This window comes from Phaenicophaeus curvirostris, chromosome 6 (genome assembly GCF_032191515.1).
Source record: "Phaenicophaeus curvirostris isolate KB17595 chromosome 6, BPBGC_Pcur_1.0, whole genome shotgun sequence".
NCBI lineage: Eukaryota > Metazoa > Chordata > Aves > Cuculiformes > Cuculidae > Phaenicophaeus > Phaenicophaeus curvirostris.
This window is the reverse complement of record NC_091397.1, coordinates 10,903,934-10,918,844: the sequence shown is the minus strand read 5'-3', so window position 1 is coordinate 10,918,844 and position 14,911 is coordinate 10,903,934. Positions and strand designations below refer to the sequence as shown.

General features: G+C 35.5%; 1 protein-coding gene across 1 annotated transcript in view; it reads left to right on the top strand.

Moving 5' to 3' along the window:
* Window positions 1-14,911, top strand: part of VIPR2 (vasoactive intestinal peptide receptor 2) — a 56,003-nt gene that overhangs the window by 24,348 nt on the left and 16,744 nt on the right. Inside the window, exons 5-6 of the mRNA XM_069859318.1 lie at window positions 9,807-9,904; window positions 13,035-13,176. Of these exons, the coding sequence (XP_069715419.1) occupies window positions 9,807-9,904; window positions 13,035-13,176 (240 nt within the window). The remainder of the gene's footprint in view (window positions 1-9,806; window positions 9,905-13,034; window positions 13,177-14,911) is intronic.

The window sequence follows — 14,911 nt, the reverse complement described above, 5'->3', positions numbered from 1 at the left end:
TTATTTCTATACATGTTTTGTACTTATTTATATGTACATATGCACCTACACACAGACCTATGTCTCTCTCCAGATATGCATCCATTTGGGGCATATTTTAATATTCTAGACAAGGTTTAAATGGTACACATTGGTAAGCAAATATTGACCAGGCAATTTATTATTAAGTAAATTTTTTTAAAAAAGTGCTTAAAATGCACAGAAATAAGAAAGCTTATTTAAAAATACCATAAACATATCATCTGTTATTCCTCTGCCAAGTTCCATGATATTGTTCAGGGTATGAAAGAACTTGCCTTCTTCCACAGTGTGCATTGATTTTACTCAGAGTCAAAACGTTCAATTTTTATTCCAAGTCAAATGGTATATTAGCAGGTTTTATAAACAGAAGTGATTTGCTTAACATTTTGGAATTAACTTTTAAGTTCCTGATGCAGCACCCTTAAATAGAGTGTTTTATTTTGTGTTAGGTCTTCTTTAGTTATGTTAGTATTCTTTAGTGCTCATCTGTATTTATCAGGGAACAATTTCACAAGTATAATTGTGTTTGAACAGACTATGTGTATGTTGTTATTGCTTCAAATTGTGGATCTAAACCACTCCAGTCTCTTTCCTGTAAGTAAACTAGTCACTGCTAACTTTCAAGATCAAATTTTAGATGCATCAAATAAGTGTCTTTTTTCATTTTATATTTCTGTTGAGTTCATGGCAACACAATAAGTAACTTGATTTGACCATGCTACAAACACAGGTCAAGGTATGTTAAACCAATCCAAGTCTCACCTCAATCTTTCCTTTCATGTTGACATTTTCTGTCTAGACTGAACAAGCTAGAGATATGTCCTAGCTGCCCTCAGAGGGTATTAAACCCTCTGTCAACATTATTAACATATGACAAGATGTCTGGTGAATATAAAAGGGTGAAACGTGTCCACTTTTCTTAAAATAATGACTTGATCATTTAATACAGTGCTGCCTAACATTAGTGTGAATTGGTCCAAGGTTTATCAAAGCACACAAAACCCCAATATATACACGATACAGGCTCTGTGATTTCAATGCATAGGGTCATACAAAGGCAAATTCATGGAGAGAAAGATCCTCAGGGCTATCCAGTGTGGTGATACTGTTGCAGCTTGTACACGAGTAGAGGCATCATCTATGGAAGAAGTATTCCCCTATTTGGCTAGTTTCCTGAAGGATTTGCTCTTAGGCTGCTGTCAAGAGATAACATCCTGTGTGCGCTACCACTGCCCAGTGCAGATACACTACCAAAGGCAAATAGAGTCAAGGCAGTGAGGTCAGGACTGATACAAACAAACACTGTCTGGAATGTCTGGCAGCTACATTTAGAAAAGAGATACATTACTACTGTGTGTGAAGTGGATCATTGCACTCCACTAATGGTTTGTTTGTACTGAGTCTAAATTGAATCCTTCCCTCTCAACAAAATGCGATGCAGGTCAGCCATCTACCATTGCTTTTTCTGTGTGCCTATAAGTCTTGCTATGTTTATTTACATTACATTCTGCATTTTTCATTACTTAATGATGCTGTTATTATTGAAATGCATGTAATCCATCTCTATCTCAGTTTATATTTATTCTAAGTAAGTACTACAAGATTTTAGAAATTACTGCTGTTGTTGAAGTTCATTTTGCAAAATGAAAGAACTAAGGTTCTTCACTCCACTTCTAATTTGCATTTGCTCATTTCAGTGTTTCTAAAGCTCTGAACACATTTGTTTGGCCCAGTTCTGATTTTACACTCCTTGTGCAGTTTAAAGTTTTCTGACATGCTCTTCTACTGTGAATATTTGCATATAGTGGGATGTACTCTGACATGTTTATCATGAAAATGTAAGACAACAAATTTTAATATACTTGCAAGTAATCGTCTCTGTGAATACTAGTCTCTCTTATAGAATCATAGAATCACCAGGTTGGATGAGACCCACTGGATCATTGAGTCCAACAGATACCAGGAGAGGGGCAGAATAAGGAGCAGCATGGAAGGAAGTTATGGATAGGATTACAAAAGGAAAGCTGGAAGCAGGAGGAAGGGAAAGAGCAGAAAGCAAGGGTACAGGGACTGAACTCCTGTGGGCCAGAATTACAGGAATGTACTAACCTTCAGAATAAACAAAATGAAGAATCGCCTGGGATGATAATGATTTAAAATACTTTATGCAAGTGATCAATTATATTTTTGGTTAAATGAGTAGAGAGGTACGAGTTTTTCTTTTATCTTAAAGATGACATCTGGTCAATAGTAAAACTTCTTTGGGCAAAGAATCAAGCCCTGAACTTTCTTCAGGGTTTTGTCCTTCAGCACTGAATTACGCTCTCACGCCTAGAAGTCCTTCCAAACAAAGGCTGAGGTTAAAAGATCCACGGGGTACCTGTCAGCTTTGCATAGGAAGCCTCTGTGCTATGTCTGTTCTTTAAACAGAAGAATTCTGTATCCTGAACTTACTGAAAATAACATAAGACTAACTTTAAAGGAAACATTAGCAGAAACATGTGTCTGTTCTAAGAAAACAAAACACAGGTGTGCATAAGAATAGATTTTACAAAATAGTCTTCTGACTATAACACTAGTTACACAAACATGTACCAATCTGATTTATTTTTATACGTTTGGGTTTTCTTACTCTTCTAAAACCAGTTAACATTAGGTAGCCACAAAAAAAACCCAAAGAAGAAACATCTTAGGGTGAGGTTTTATCATGTAGAAAGCAGTTACAGATTCTGTAAATGTTTCCATAAAGTTGTTTTGAAACTCTTAAGCCACTGGTTTTCTCTGTGCCTAACTGCCTATTGAGTTTAGTTTAGTGACTGTAATCTTAATTTTTCCTCAAAACTTTAAAAGCAAATTGTTGAATTTCAGTTTTGGAATCAGCATTGCTTAGATAACCATATGAATATTTTGCAGGGGCCGCTGCTCTTACAACTGTTGCCCAAGCAGTATTTTTGTGTGATAGGGAGAAAATTTCTTTCCAGTGCTGTAGAATTGGCCATTCGATGCTTTCTAAGGACTTAGATCGTGTTGATTAGACCTGAAGCATGAGAGAACTGGAGCAAAGGATGCCTCTGGTGGGAATCCTTTATTGCCTTAAGGGGATTTCTGGACAATTCACCATTCACTTTAGCAGATGGTTTTACTACTGAGTGTGGAAATTCACTCCTTACACGTAAAAATAATCTCATAAACGTTGTTAGATAAATTTTTGTCAAATTCTGAGACTGCCTGCCAATCCATTTAAACTGGCTTCCTTCTATTTGAATGTTTATGAACATCCTTAATTTCTTTTCTTCATAAGTTATTCCTTTTTGATGCCTTTGCAAACTGACAACTTCCAAAGTTGGTTAACTTGGCAGCATGATGGCAAATCATAATCTAGCCAGACCAGTCAAGAGCCACTTAACCATGAGCACTGAGGGGTTATAAATTAGATATAAACTCTCACAGGAAATTCTGGAAGCTTTATTACAGACAGATGAGTCAAGAACTTTGTGCAGTATACTTTATTGGTAAAACCAACAGACAGTATTATGTTCCTAAGGGAAGGAGACCATTGGGCAAAATTACCTTTCCATTGTATTTTTCCCTCCCCCTCTACCTATGTAAGTTTAGATTCACATCTCAGGAAATAGAGGGTACAGATCAAAAGGACAAATTATATGGTGAAGTATTCAGAGGAGATACAGCTCTAAGACATTTTAAGGTAAAAAATGTGTTATAAAAGAGCTTTTAACTCTTAACAATTTTTTCAAAAGTTTTCCTCAAACAATTGCAACACAGAGATGCTATTAAGCTACAAATGTGAAACAGATTTCTTGTTTTTCTTTAACATACTGTGAAAACATTCTGCAGTACTGCCTTCTGCAAGAAAAGACAGTAAGAGCGAAAAGCATAAGATTTTTGAATGAAAATAACATCTGCAGCTTACAGCAGCTAGAATTGGAGCTGTTCTCACAATATTCTCTGTGCTCATTTTAGATCTGATGAGAATGACAATTCTTTTTGACCGATGTCTCACTGTGAATGAATGTAAATTGCAACAGAAGCAATGAATTTAAAAGGCTAAACTCCGGCTACCCAAAAAGTTTAATCAATTTAACTATGTGGATTTGAAGTAAGATAAATTATGAAAACAGTCTAATTTTATTTAAGCTAGGTTTACTTGAATTACCTCCATTTCTAACTGACTTCTGAAATATCCATCACCTGCATGCATGCATAGCTATATGCATATATTAAAGCCCCTGTGTACTGTGAGAATGGTGCAATAAAAGATTAAAATGCACAATTTGTATACATTTCTGTGGGAGGCCAGCATTTAAAGCATAGTTTAATCAGTAGCTTCTGACATTTGATCTGTTAGTAAATTTCCCTTCAAAAATCCCTTCTCCCTCACTTCCCTGTAATTCCTCTGTACTAAGCACGACTGGGTTTTTTTTAATAAGTCTTTAGTAGCTTTGAGATACATGCTTACTGCGTTACACACTGACATCACTAGGACTGTGTGTAGTTAGTAATAGTATGATGGCTGCTAATGCATGGACACATAACAAACCTCAGAGTTTTGAACAATAAGCAAAAAACACCTATTTTTTTGTGACTAGAATTATAACCTAAGTGAATTTCATCTGACTAGATTCTAGATTGTACACTGTACTTATCTGGAGACAGCCTATAACTTCTCAACAGTTGGACGTGTAGACTTTGGAGTCTGGATGAGAATCATATAATCCTAATTCCTTTGAACCAATCAACCACAACAAAGCACATGAATCAAAGTATAAAACAGTCTGTTCTCTTTCACTGACTCCCTGTCTCTCTCAGGGGACAATGACTAATTCTGTTGAGTTGCCTACCTTTTAGGAAGCTTGTGTCGCACTATTAAATGCTTTAAGCTGAATGAGCCTTATTTTATTCGTTTCATCTAGTCACCAGTAGTTATCTGAAAGATTTTAAAAGAATACGTTGAATTTTTTCTTTGCTATATTACTGCTGAGAAAACAGACTTGTGATATAAGAATCCCCATGAGTGTTGGACTTCAGCCAGAAAAATTCCAAGTCAAAGCAAAACCAAATTCCAGATTTCAAATGTTGGCTTTCAAAACAAGATGGAAGTATAAGAGAAAAAAACCTTAATGGAAATAAAACCCCAAAATTTTGGAATGCTTTTTCTGCCTTATGGAAAGCTGACCATATCAGTAGAGGAACTCCGGGGACAGAGTCATGTTGTCTAACTTTAGACATCTGTCATCTGCACTATTATCCCTAGGTTCTGTTTGTATTTAGTGAAGAAAAAGTAGTTGGTTTTGCTTCACTATGCTTCTAAATTATTTTAGACTCCTGTCTTAGGATGACATGAATAGCACTCCCCTGCTTCTATTCATCGATTATAAAGAAAATCCTGATATTTAGCTCAGATGGCCTCATCCCTGCAAAAATTGATGGCTGTTAGTGCACATGGTTCTTTACTGTTCTGTCCTTTACTTTATTATAACTTGTTTTGAGTAAGTAAACAGGAACTCTGCATTCCTGGTCATGGAAAACATTTAAAGGAAAGAAAATTGCTTATCCTAAAATCACCTTCAAAGATACCTCAAAGAAAAAATTCCACAAAAAATGGAAAAAATACTCATTTGAGTGACCTAGACCACATAAATTTCAGTGTTGTTAGTGTAATGGATTCCAAGAAAAGAGGAAGTAATATTGAGTTTAAATTGATCTTGACATGAAGCAATGCAGAACATATAAGCATAATAAAGCCTTTCCCATGGGAACATTGGTCTGACAGCAGTTTCCCAATAATGACTTCAGGTACAAAATCGTTCCTATAAACATCTTAGTGCATGTCATCTAAAGACTGTAGGGACTGTGGATCATTAAAGCCTGTAAATCCATTGATTCTGTGTTCTTAATTTATGAAATTACAAGATGTCCTATGTCTAGGACAGGAATGAGGGAAGGAAAGGAATGTAGGAGCAGGGCAATTCATTCTGATATGAAGATGGACAAAAATATGGAAAATGTAAGCAAAAGCAATGCAGACTAAACATGGGTATAAATTTTGTATACTTGGCACCAAACAATTTATGTATTTCCTAAGCAAAAGCTTCCAAAGCAAGACAAAAGTTAAGGAGGATATACAACCTCTCTCTAGATCTGGTATGCTTGGGCATTTTAAAGGATTATTAGCATCATAAAATTACAATATACAGATGAGATAATTGTATGATAACACAAGTGGTAACTGTTTTATTAGCAGCAAATATGTTGAATTGCAAATAATTACATCAGAAGAAGAAAATCAACTCTGTTCTAGCCAAAACAAGTACAAAGGCCTAACCCAAATGTCAACATTGAGAAAAGTCAGCACAAGAGAGTTTTTGAATGAGGCAAGGAGGTGACAGAAGTAAGTCTAATTTTTTCTTTGCTATATTACTGCTGAGAAAACAGACTTGTGATATAAGAATCCCCATGAGTGTTGGACTTCAGCCAGAAAAATTCCAAGTCAAAGCAAAACCAAATTCCAGATTTCAAATGTTGGCTTTCAAAACAAGATGGAAGTATAAGAGAAAAAAACCTTAATGGAAATAAAACCCCAAAATTTTGGAATGCTTTTTCTGCCTTATGGAAAGCTGACCATATCTAGCCAGAGGGAACTAATCTTAATTCTGGAGTATAGAGACTATGGTACACAGTCGTGTCAGTTTAGTCACCTGTTAAATAGCAAAATGCATGAGTTGGCATGTGTCAAATACATGCTTATTTCTGCTCGTTAGGTAAACCTAAGACCTTTGGAACTAATTCATAGCACACTTCGGCTGCTCAGTAGCAGAAAGGGACCTTAGGGCTGCTTTAAGATTTTCTAGCACAATGAAAAATCTGAATAGGAGGGAAGAAATCATTTCTACTGGGCATTGTGAATGGCCAGACACAATTGGCATCAGAAATCTTGGTTTAAGTGTTTCGGAAGCCTTTGGAAGGCTATTAACAAATACAAATTGCAGGAGCCCAGGGGTTACTTTAACATGTTAGGATTTGTTAAGCTACGTAATAGTTCCCAGGATAAGAAGATGAGTAGAGTATGTTGTCCCTATGTGCACTCTTACAGAGGTTGTGTGCATGGCTTCAGCCTACCAGAGAGACCTCTGCCTCTGCTATCTAGTGATGTGATGTTGAACATCACTGTTACTAGTCAAAGGGTGCCTCTGCTAATTGTTTTCTTCTGTGAAAGTGAAAACTTCCATTCAGTATTTAAAAAATGCAGATTCATTGTCATTGCAACTTCTTTTGCGAATGACATTTATCTCCCTCAAGTTTATGTGGTGGATGTTAAGAATTTTTGATTTAGAGACTATTTAGCCTTCTATTTGTACAGTCAGTAGAAATGTATTCTAGTGAGGTCTGCAAACAAGTTGCTAACAAGTAGAACATACTGTGGAACTGTGGTGCATCATTTCTAAGCAATACAGCTATATTTGCAATTCCTGATGTGCACAAGGCCAGGAAATAAAATTCATTTCCTTCCAGAATACTGATGATGAGGAAATGAGGATCCCAAATTTTTAAGTCATTTATCGGAGCATCCTCCATAGTTTTGCAGAGCAGGTCAGGTTGAGTGAATGGAGAAGTATTCACACTGTTCTTGGTGCCATAGGCTGTTGTAATTTAATTGCTGCTAAGAGACTGTTTCTTACTTCATTCCCAGAAAATTGCCTTGAGATTGGCTAATGTTCCTTTTGCTATGACAGAAGTGAAATTAAAGAAGTGTAGGGGTGCTCTGCAGTGTAGGCATAGTTTCTAGAGCTGTCCAAAATTAAGCAAACCACGGGTTTAGTTCTGCCATTCAAGCAGGGAATTGAAGGGCAGTTCTTTAGAACTGATTTTATGTGAAATTATCTTAATTTTGAAAAAAAAATGTTTAGAATTGTACTTGAGAACAATTTTAGACACATTGTTTGAGGAACATGGGACTACTTATAGTCCTATTCAGCAAACACAGGATTCATATGGAAAACCAGGATCTTTTGGGGACATCCATCTAGGTGCAAGCATTTGTACGCTCTGGGTAGCTGGATTTGAATTAGTTACTCTGGGCCTCTTCGTTGACTGTAGAAATGTATACAATGAAGTCCATGTTGACTACTCACCTAGATACAAGAAGTACTTGCTAGAAGGTCCTGTGGAGAGACTCTACGTTGCTTTTGATGTTTACATTTGCAGCATAGGCACCTAATGCTAGATGAAAAAAAGGCTATGATTTATGCTTTCTCTGGTAATGCAGTGGGGCTCTACAAACATAGATTCTATGGAGAGCAATAAAACATTTAGATTTTACCATTTTAACTACACAGGGTCACCACATTAAAAAAAAACCAAAAAAACCCCACCAACATTTATTCAGGATTTTAACTGAGGAACTTTTTTATGGTTATTGTAATGGCACTGAAAGCTTCATTATTCTCCTTCTTTATCTCTGCAGAAAATTAGCATTATATAAAGGAAACAAAAAAGTAAGATATCAGGGCTGTTGTCATAAAGGCCATCACAGCTTACTTCTCTAACTGAAAAAAAAATATTTGTTTCCTGAGGCAGTTCATGTACCACTTGTAGCTCCTAACAAGCATGAGAGTTACTGTGAATATACTTAAGGCTGTTGTTTCCCTTATTTTTCCCCTTTAACCATAACTGCAATAGGGCAGTTTCAATATTCTTCATTTCATTTAGCATTTCATTTTGTCTTTTCCATATGTGTAATATTTGCTAAGTGAATGTCTAGCTAATTTAATCACCAGTTTGGATTGCTAATATTACCTCTTTACTTGGCCTTTTAAATGCTATAAAAATAAATATATTAAGTGAATTGCTTTTACTTTTGCTATCTTAGTTCATTTAAAGGTATTGCTTCCTTGCTACTTTTTACAAATGTTGTTCAAGAATGTGAGTAATATAAAAATGATGCACTAAATATTGAAATTCTGTCTGTTATACATAGCACGATCTACACTTCTATTAAAAACTTCTATGTCACAACACAGTAAAAGACTTAACAATTTTAATATTTTTTCTAGCTCCAGCAGAAGACAATGTCAGTCTAATGACTTGTTGTAGGCATAAATGAAGAAGCAGCTTCATTCTGAGAGTATTTATCATTCTTATTCTTGATGTCATTCACAATAGGTTTTAATGTAATATGTAGCTGGTAAATTTACAGATAACTGCAGTTAATCAGTGGACTGTGCACTTCAGTTTGCTTCTCCTCTGTGGAAAAAAGTAATTTCCAAGTTTTAGCAAATAACTACTAAAGAGAGAAAGGGTTATTTGGATCACAATTTAATGAAGTATTTGAACATTTAGATTAAGAAATCAATGAGACTGTGTCCTTAAAATGAAATTCATGTATAAATGCACTACGAAGTACACTGGAGCAGACATAATCCATTCTTTCAAACTGTGGCTCATTCGTCCCGGTTTATTGTGTTTATGGAAGTTAATGAATGTGGTAATTTATTTGACCTCATTGGCATGGAATAATCAGCTGAAATTGTACTTTGTGTGTCAAAGTTTTGAGTTCCTGAGGCTTATTTTTCTACTGGCCTGAGATCTTACATTACAAAACATAAGTTGAAATACTGATATAACATTCTCATCACGTACTGTAGAGCAAAGAGTGAAAATAATGCTATTTTTTTAGCCTTCAGAGCTATTTAATGGAAAATTATATCATTTCACAGTCAATTTTACATATCAGTAAGTGGTTTCTGCATATTTATTTTCCTGTGCAGGTCAACTTCTATGTGCGGGTGAAGGCAATTTATACCCTTGGACACAGTGTATCTCTAATTGCTCTTACAACAGGAAGTATAATTCTTTGCCTTTTCAGGTATGTATTTTGCATGAATAGAAATGAACAATGATAACACCTTTTTTTACTGGTGTCTGATTGCTCAGATGTTTAGAAAATGCATAGGTTTTATGCTTTTCTCAATTAAAAAGCTGACAATTGTGGAATGCTAACTTGATTTTTGGTAGCACCAGTCATATTAAAAAAATTCAAAGCACTTTACAAATTTACAGACATTACAGCCCATGCAAGAAAGAATAATCATTTAGGAATGGATTATATAATGCAGTTTATATTTGGTTATTAAAATCGACACCTTGAATTGCTCTTGAAAATAAGTAGGATGCTGGTCTCAACATGGAGAAGTGGGCAGCTGTATTTTGCAGAAGCTTTCTGAGTGGTCTGCAGGGGTACTGTAATCAAAGGTAATCATTAATTTGTCCAAGTTTGGTTGTAAATGTGTGGATGATTGTGCTGCAGGGTGGTGTTAGACGTGCAATGTTTTTGGTGGGCAGTGTTAGGAAAGACAGTACTCTCTATTGGTTTTGCCTAATTACCAGAAGTTTTCTGAGGCTGAATTGTCAACATCCTGAGGATAGAATTGTCAACATCCTGACTTCATCCAGCAGGGTTAGGATTTGAACTCTGAATATTAGTAATACAAGAGATGGTTAAAATTGTGCATTGCTGGATTTGTATAAGTGTGCTTCAAATACTGCATTTAATCCTGAATATGTGCAGCATTTTTAATGAAAAAAACCATGGAATAATATGGAGTTGAATTTAATTGTAGTTAATGTGTTCATGACAGGGAAGTGGAAATTCTTTTTAAGTAGTATGACTTGACTTCTGTAGTCCGTTATATATTGTTATGTGCTGTCTGACACGACAGATACAGCCTCGAGGCTTTGCAGTTGTTCACAATATCAGCTATAAGCATGTGAAAGGCAGAACTCTCACATGGAAAAAGGAATTGTTTCTGAAAGTTTCCATACAGTTGCAATATTCTGTTTTACATTTCTTCCAAAGAGCTCAACTTGATTTTAATCTTTACAGAAACAGTATATGGGTTCCCATTAATATCCGTAACAGAGATATTTAGAAGCATTATAAAAGGAAAGGATTTTCTATCCGGCTAGACTTTTAATCTCAAAACAAAAACATAAAATGGGATGATCTCTAAATACCTTGCTAGACTAAGCTGACAGCATTTTTCAAGTTGCTGTGGTGCCACATAATAATCTATGCTCTTTTTATAATTAAAGCTAGTTGGTAACTTTCCAGCACAGTATTTTCCTGTTAGATGTTGCCAATTTGTTAGACACATACTTGCTTCTGCAAACTTAATTTATAAACTGTAAAGCTGATAATTTTTACTCAAAAGAAGTTGCTTTATCTTTATGAGAAGTCAAGTTTCTTTGTTTTGAATGTCTAAATTTTAACATAATGTAAAGTTTTAGAGAAGTGGAAATCAAAGAAAATAACTAGTATTTTTAGGATTTTTAAAAAAATATTAGTTTGTTCCAACTCAGAGTGAAAAAAAAATTGTAGAACAGCGTATTTCTACATAATGCTGACATTCTAAATTTCACTATACTTTGGGGTTATTCCTGTGTAACAAGACCTTCAAAAAAAATAACAGCATTTCTGATATGTGTTCCTTAACAAGTAGAAAAATATGGATCTCCATCAATTCTATAAGGCGTACTGTCATGTGCATCAACCATCTATAAATGTTCCTCACTTTTGTATCATGAGGCAGTCATATGAAAGAAGCAGGCATGATAAATTTTTTTCATTGTTAAAAAACAGCTTTTATTTGTTATTCTGAATTGTACATATCCCAAATAAAACCACTTTCTTGCCCACTACCTCCAAAATCTTGGTTTGACAACCTTATATGTATCCAACATTTATTATTTCAGGTATTAAATGGGATGAAGAACTAATGATCTAAATTAGTTACTCATAAAAAATGTTTTCTTCCCATTTGCAGTTTGCGTGTGTCTCTGAATTCCATAGGAACATATGATGCAGTCCAACATAATAGTGGTATTTCAGTTTTACTCAGAACCTCTTTCAGCAAAGGACATGCATAGCGACAGAAATCACTGGATTTTTGGCAACTGCTTTAAGTTCAGCCTGGTATTATGTCTCTTGCCAGATTGTGGGCTAGTGAGGTGGATCTCCTTTTTTTTTTCCCTATACTCACTGTAAGTATTCTTGCTTTAGCAGTTTCAGAATGGATTATTTAGTGTTCTTCAGTAAAAATCAAAATGTGATGTCTACTTGGAAGCTGCTACTGCACACTGCCATAACATCCTATTGCATCTTTATTCCTCCGTTGCTTGTACTTCTAAAAAGCTCTGGCTTCTGGCTTATTTCCAGGTGCAGTTCAAGGTGCTGGTTTTGACAAAAAAAAAACTCTTAGCAATTTGGTTTCTGGGGATTTGCTATAAAAGATTCTGTTAGATGTGAAGATCTGGAAAGTAATATTTTTTTAAGTGAAAATCCCTTTATTTATAACTTGCTTCCCCTAAGTACTCATTCACTTAGTTGAACTATTTAATTTGCCATTTGTCTGTCAGGCTTTCACAAGGGTGCTTGAATAAAGAAGAGAAGTTTTACATGTCACTGGAGAAAGGGAATAGGCAATCTTACATTTGGAATGCATTTTTAAATGGTCCTGCATACCCTCAGATCATAGAATTAAAAGCCATTATACAGAAAATATAAGGAGTTACGTGAAAAAATAAACCAGAAAATGATAGGTGGGAACATGTCTGAAATATATCCAGGATAATCAAAATTTTATTTGCAAGAAAAGCACTGGGATGAGTGCACAAACAGAAGGAAATAATCATCTATGTTTATTGTCATCTTATATTAAAGTGTGGGAGAAATGCCAGTGGGATCTTTTTGTCTATGATACTGAAAAGGAGTAAGAGATACTCTTTGTATGTGTTGGACAGCCTATAATGATAATGATAATAATAATGATAATGATAAAAAAAACCAGCAAGGCAGCACTGACAATATGACAAAGGAGGAAAGGGTAGGCTCTTACTTAAGGTTCATATTACCAATAAATGACTGGAGAGTAATAGAAGTCTGTTCAAATGCCTTCTGCCTTGAAATCTAAAATGCTTGTTTTTAAATCTCTTCTTAGAAAACTTCATTGTACTCGGAACTACATCCATCTGAACCTGTTCCTCTCTTTCATTCTAAGAGCAATCTCTGTTTTAGTCAAGGATGATATTCTCTATTCCAGCTCCAACACAGCTCACTGTCCAGAGGATCAAACCTCATGGGTAATAAAACTCATTTGCCACCTGCTATAATAAATGTGTCTCTAAATTTTCCTCCCTGACCCTTTAAAATATTTAGGAATATCAAGCTGTCAAAGTAGACAATTCTGTAGAGAATATTATGACTAGCAAAATGGTCTCCCTAAAGTAAACAAAGAAAGAAGGTTGCAGCACGAGTAAGATAAGTTAATGTTGTTTTGCCTGTCTGTGAAGGGACACTGTCATCTGCCATAACAAATGATGACCAGCTATGGATCAGAATAAATAGGGCCGCTGCATTATTCAGCTGGCAGGATTTATGGCAAACAAGAGTGCCATTAGCTGCGGACATTTACAGGCAACTCATCTGGATTGGTTGCCAGAAAAGTGTTGATAACACACCAGTGTTTTGGCTACTTCTTGGCAGTACTAGATGGAGGTTTTTTCCAGTAGCTTTATCAGGGGTTCAGGAATTGTATGGCTGTCATTGGAGGGAGAGAAATGAGTCAGGGAATTAAATATTTGCAGTTGTCTTCTGTACTTTCTGGCTGTGGCTGAAGTGTTGTCATCCGCATTCATTGCAAGCTAACAATATGTTTTTTGCATTTTCATGCATGGGGTTTTAAAAAAAACCCTCCAGTCTTACTGTTAAAAGGCTGAACACTACATAGTATTCCCCATTATTTGCCTCTGTTGTTTCAGTCAAAAGTGCTGCAGAAGCCTACAAATACTACTCAATATCTTCTGTATTTCATTTAGTGTAGTTTAAACTTGTGAGAAAAAAATTGGAAGGGAGATATTTTTACATTGATGAAGCCTTATTGTCCCTAAACGTAAAGTTCTTAGCAGTGACTACCAAGCTGTATGTATGAATTCGTAATCTCGTATATTTCTGATGAAGACAAATAGGCGTTAAGTTAGTAGATCCAAAGTAGGTAAAACAGTAGGCAAACTGCCTGCGGTAATCAACATTTCTTAGGTCCTTGAAAGATTAGTCAATGGACTCTCAAAATAATACTTGATTTCTGTAATTTCTTTTATTCTTCAGTTATTCTTGGCTGCAAAACCTCGTATTTTCCTATTTGAATGTGTCTAGTTTTATGGACTGTTGAGTAATTTCTATTGCATTGTATGTGGGATGATCTGACACCAGCTTGGCAAGGCTGTTTGGTCTTATAATGGCTGGATGCTAACTTTCTTGCATAATACCATGTGGGGTTTGCCCGTTTTGTCACGTGTGTGTGATGTTCCACAGTTCTGCTGCATGCACAGATATCTAAGACCACTCAATTCAAAGTGCAATGTAATTAGATCCTGGATCTGAATGACATAGAGCCATAATTTTGGCTGTCTCCTTCCTGACTGATACCTTCACTGACATCTGGAAATACGCCTAATACACGATTAGCTCCAGGAGGAAGGGAAAATATTTTGATGTAAGGTTCTGGTACGCAAATCAAGGATTTAATGCAAAGGACTATCAGATTCTAAAAGTAATTACAAAAACTTTAGACTGACTGCTAATCTTGTAAATAGTCATAAAAGCAAATTCCAGCTTGCATTTTGAAATGTTTACTTTTCTGCATGTTAAATTTCCTTGTCTGCAATTGTTATCCCTTCAGTGAGTACAAAGTCCAGAGGCAGGCTTGTTCTTACTGAATGAGATGACTGAATGAAGCTGTTTCTCTGTTTTTCTCACTGGACTGTTTATCTCCACTACTTTAAGACTTTCTCTGCATGTGCCTGTCTCCCTTCATGA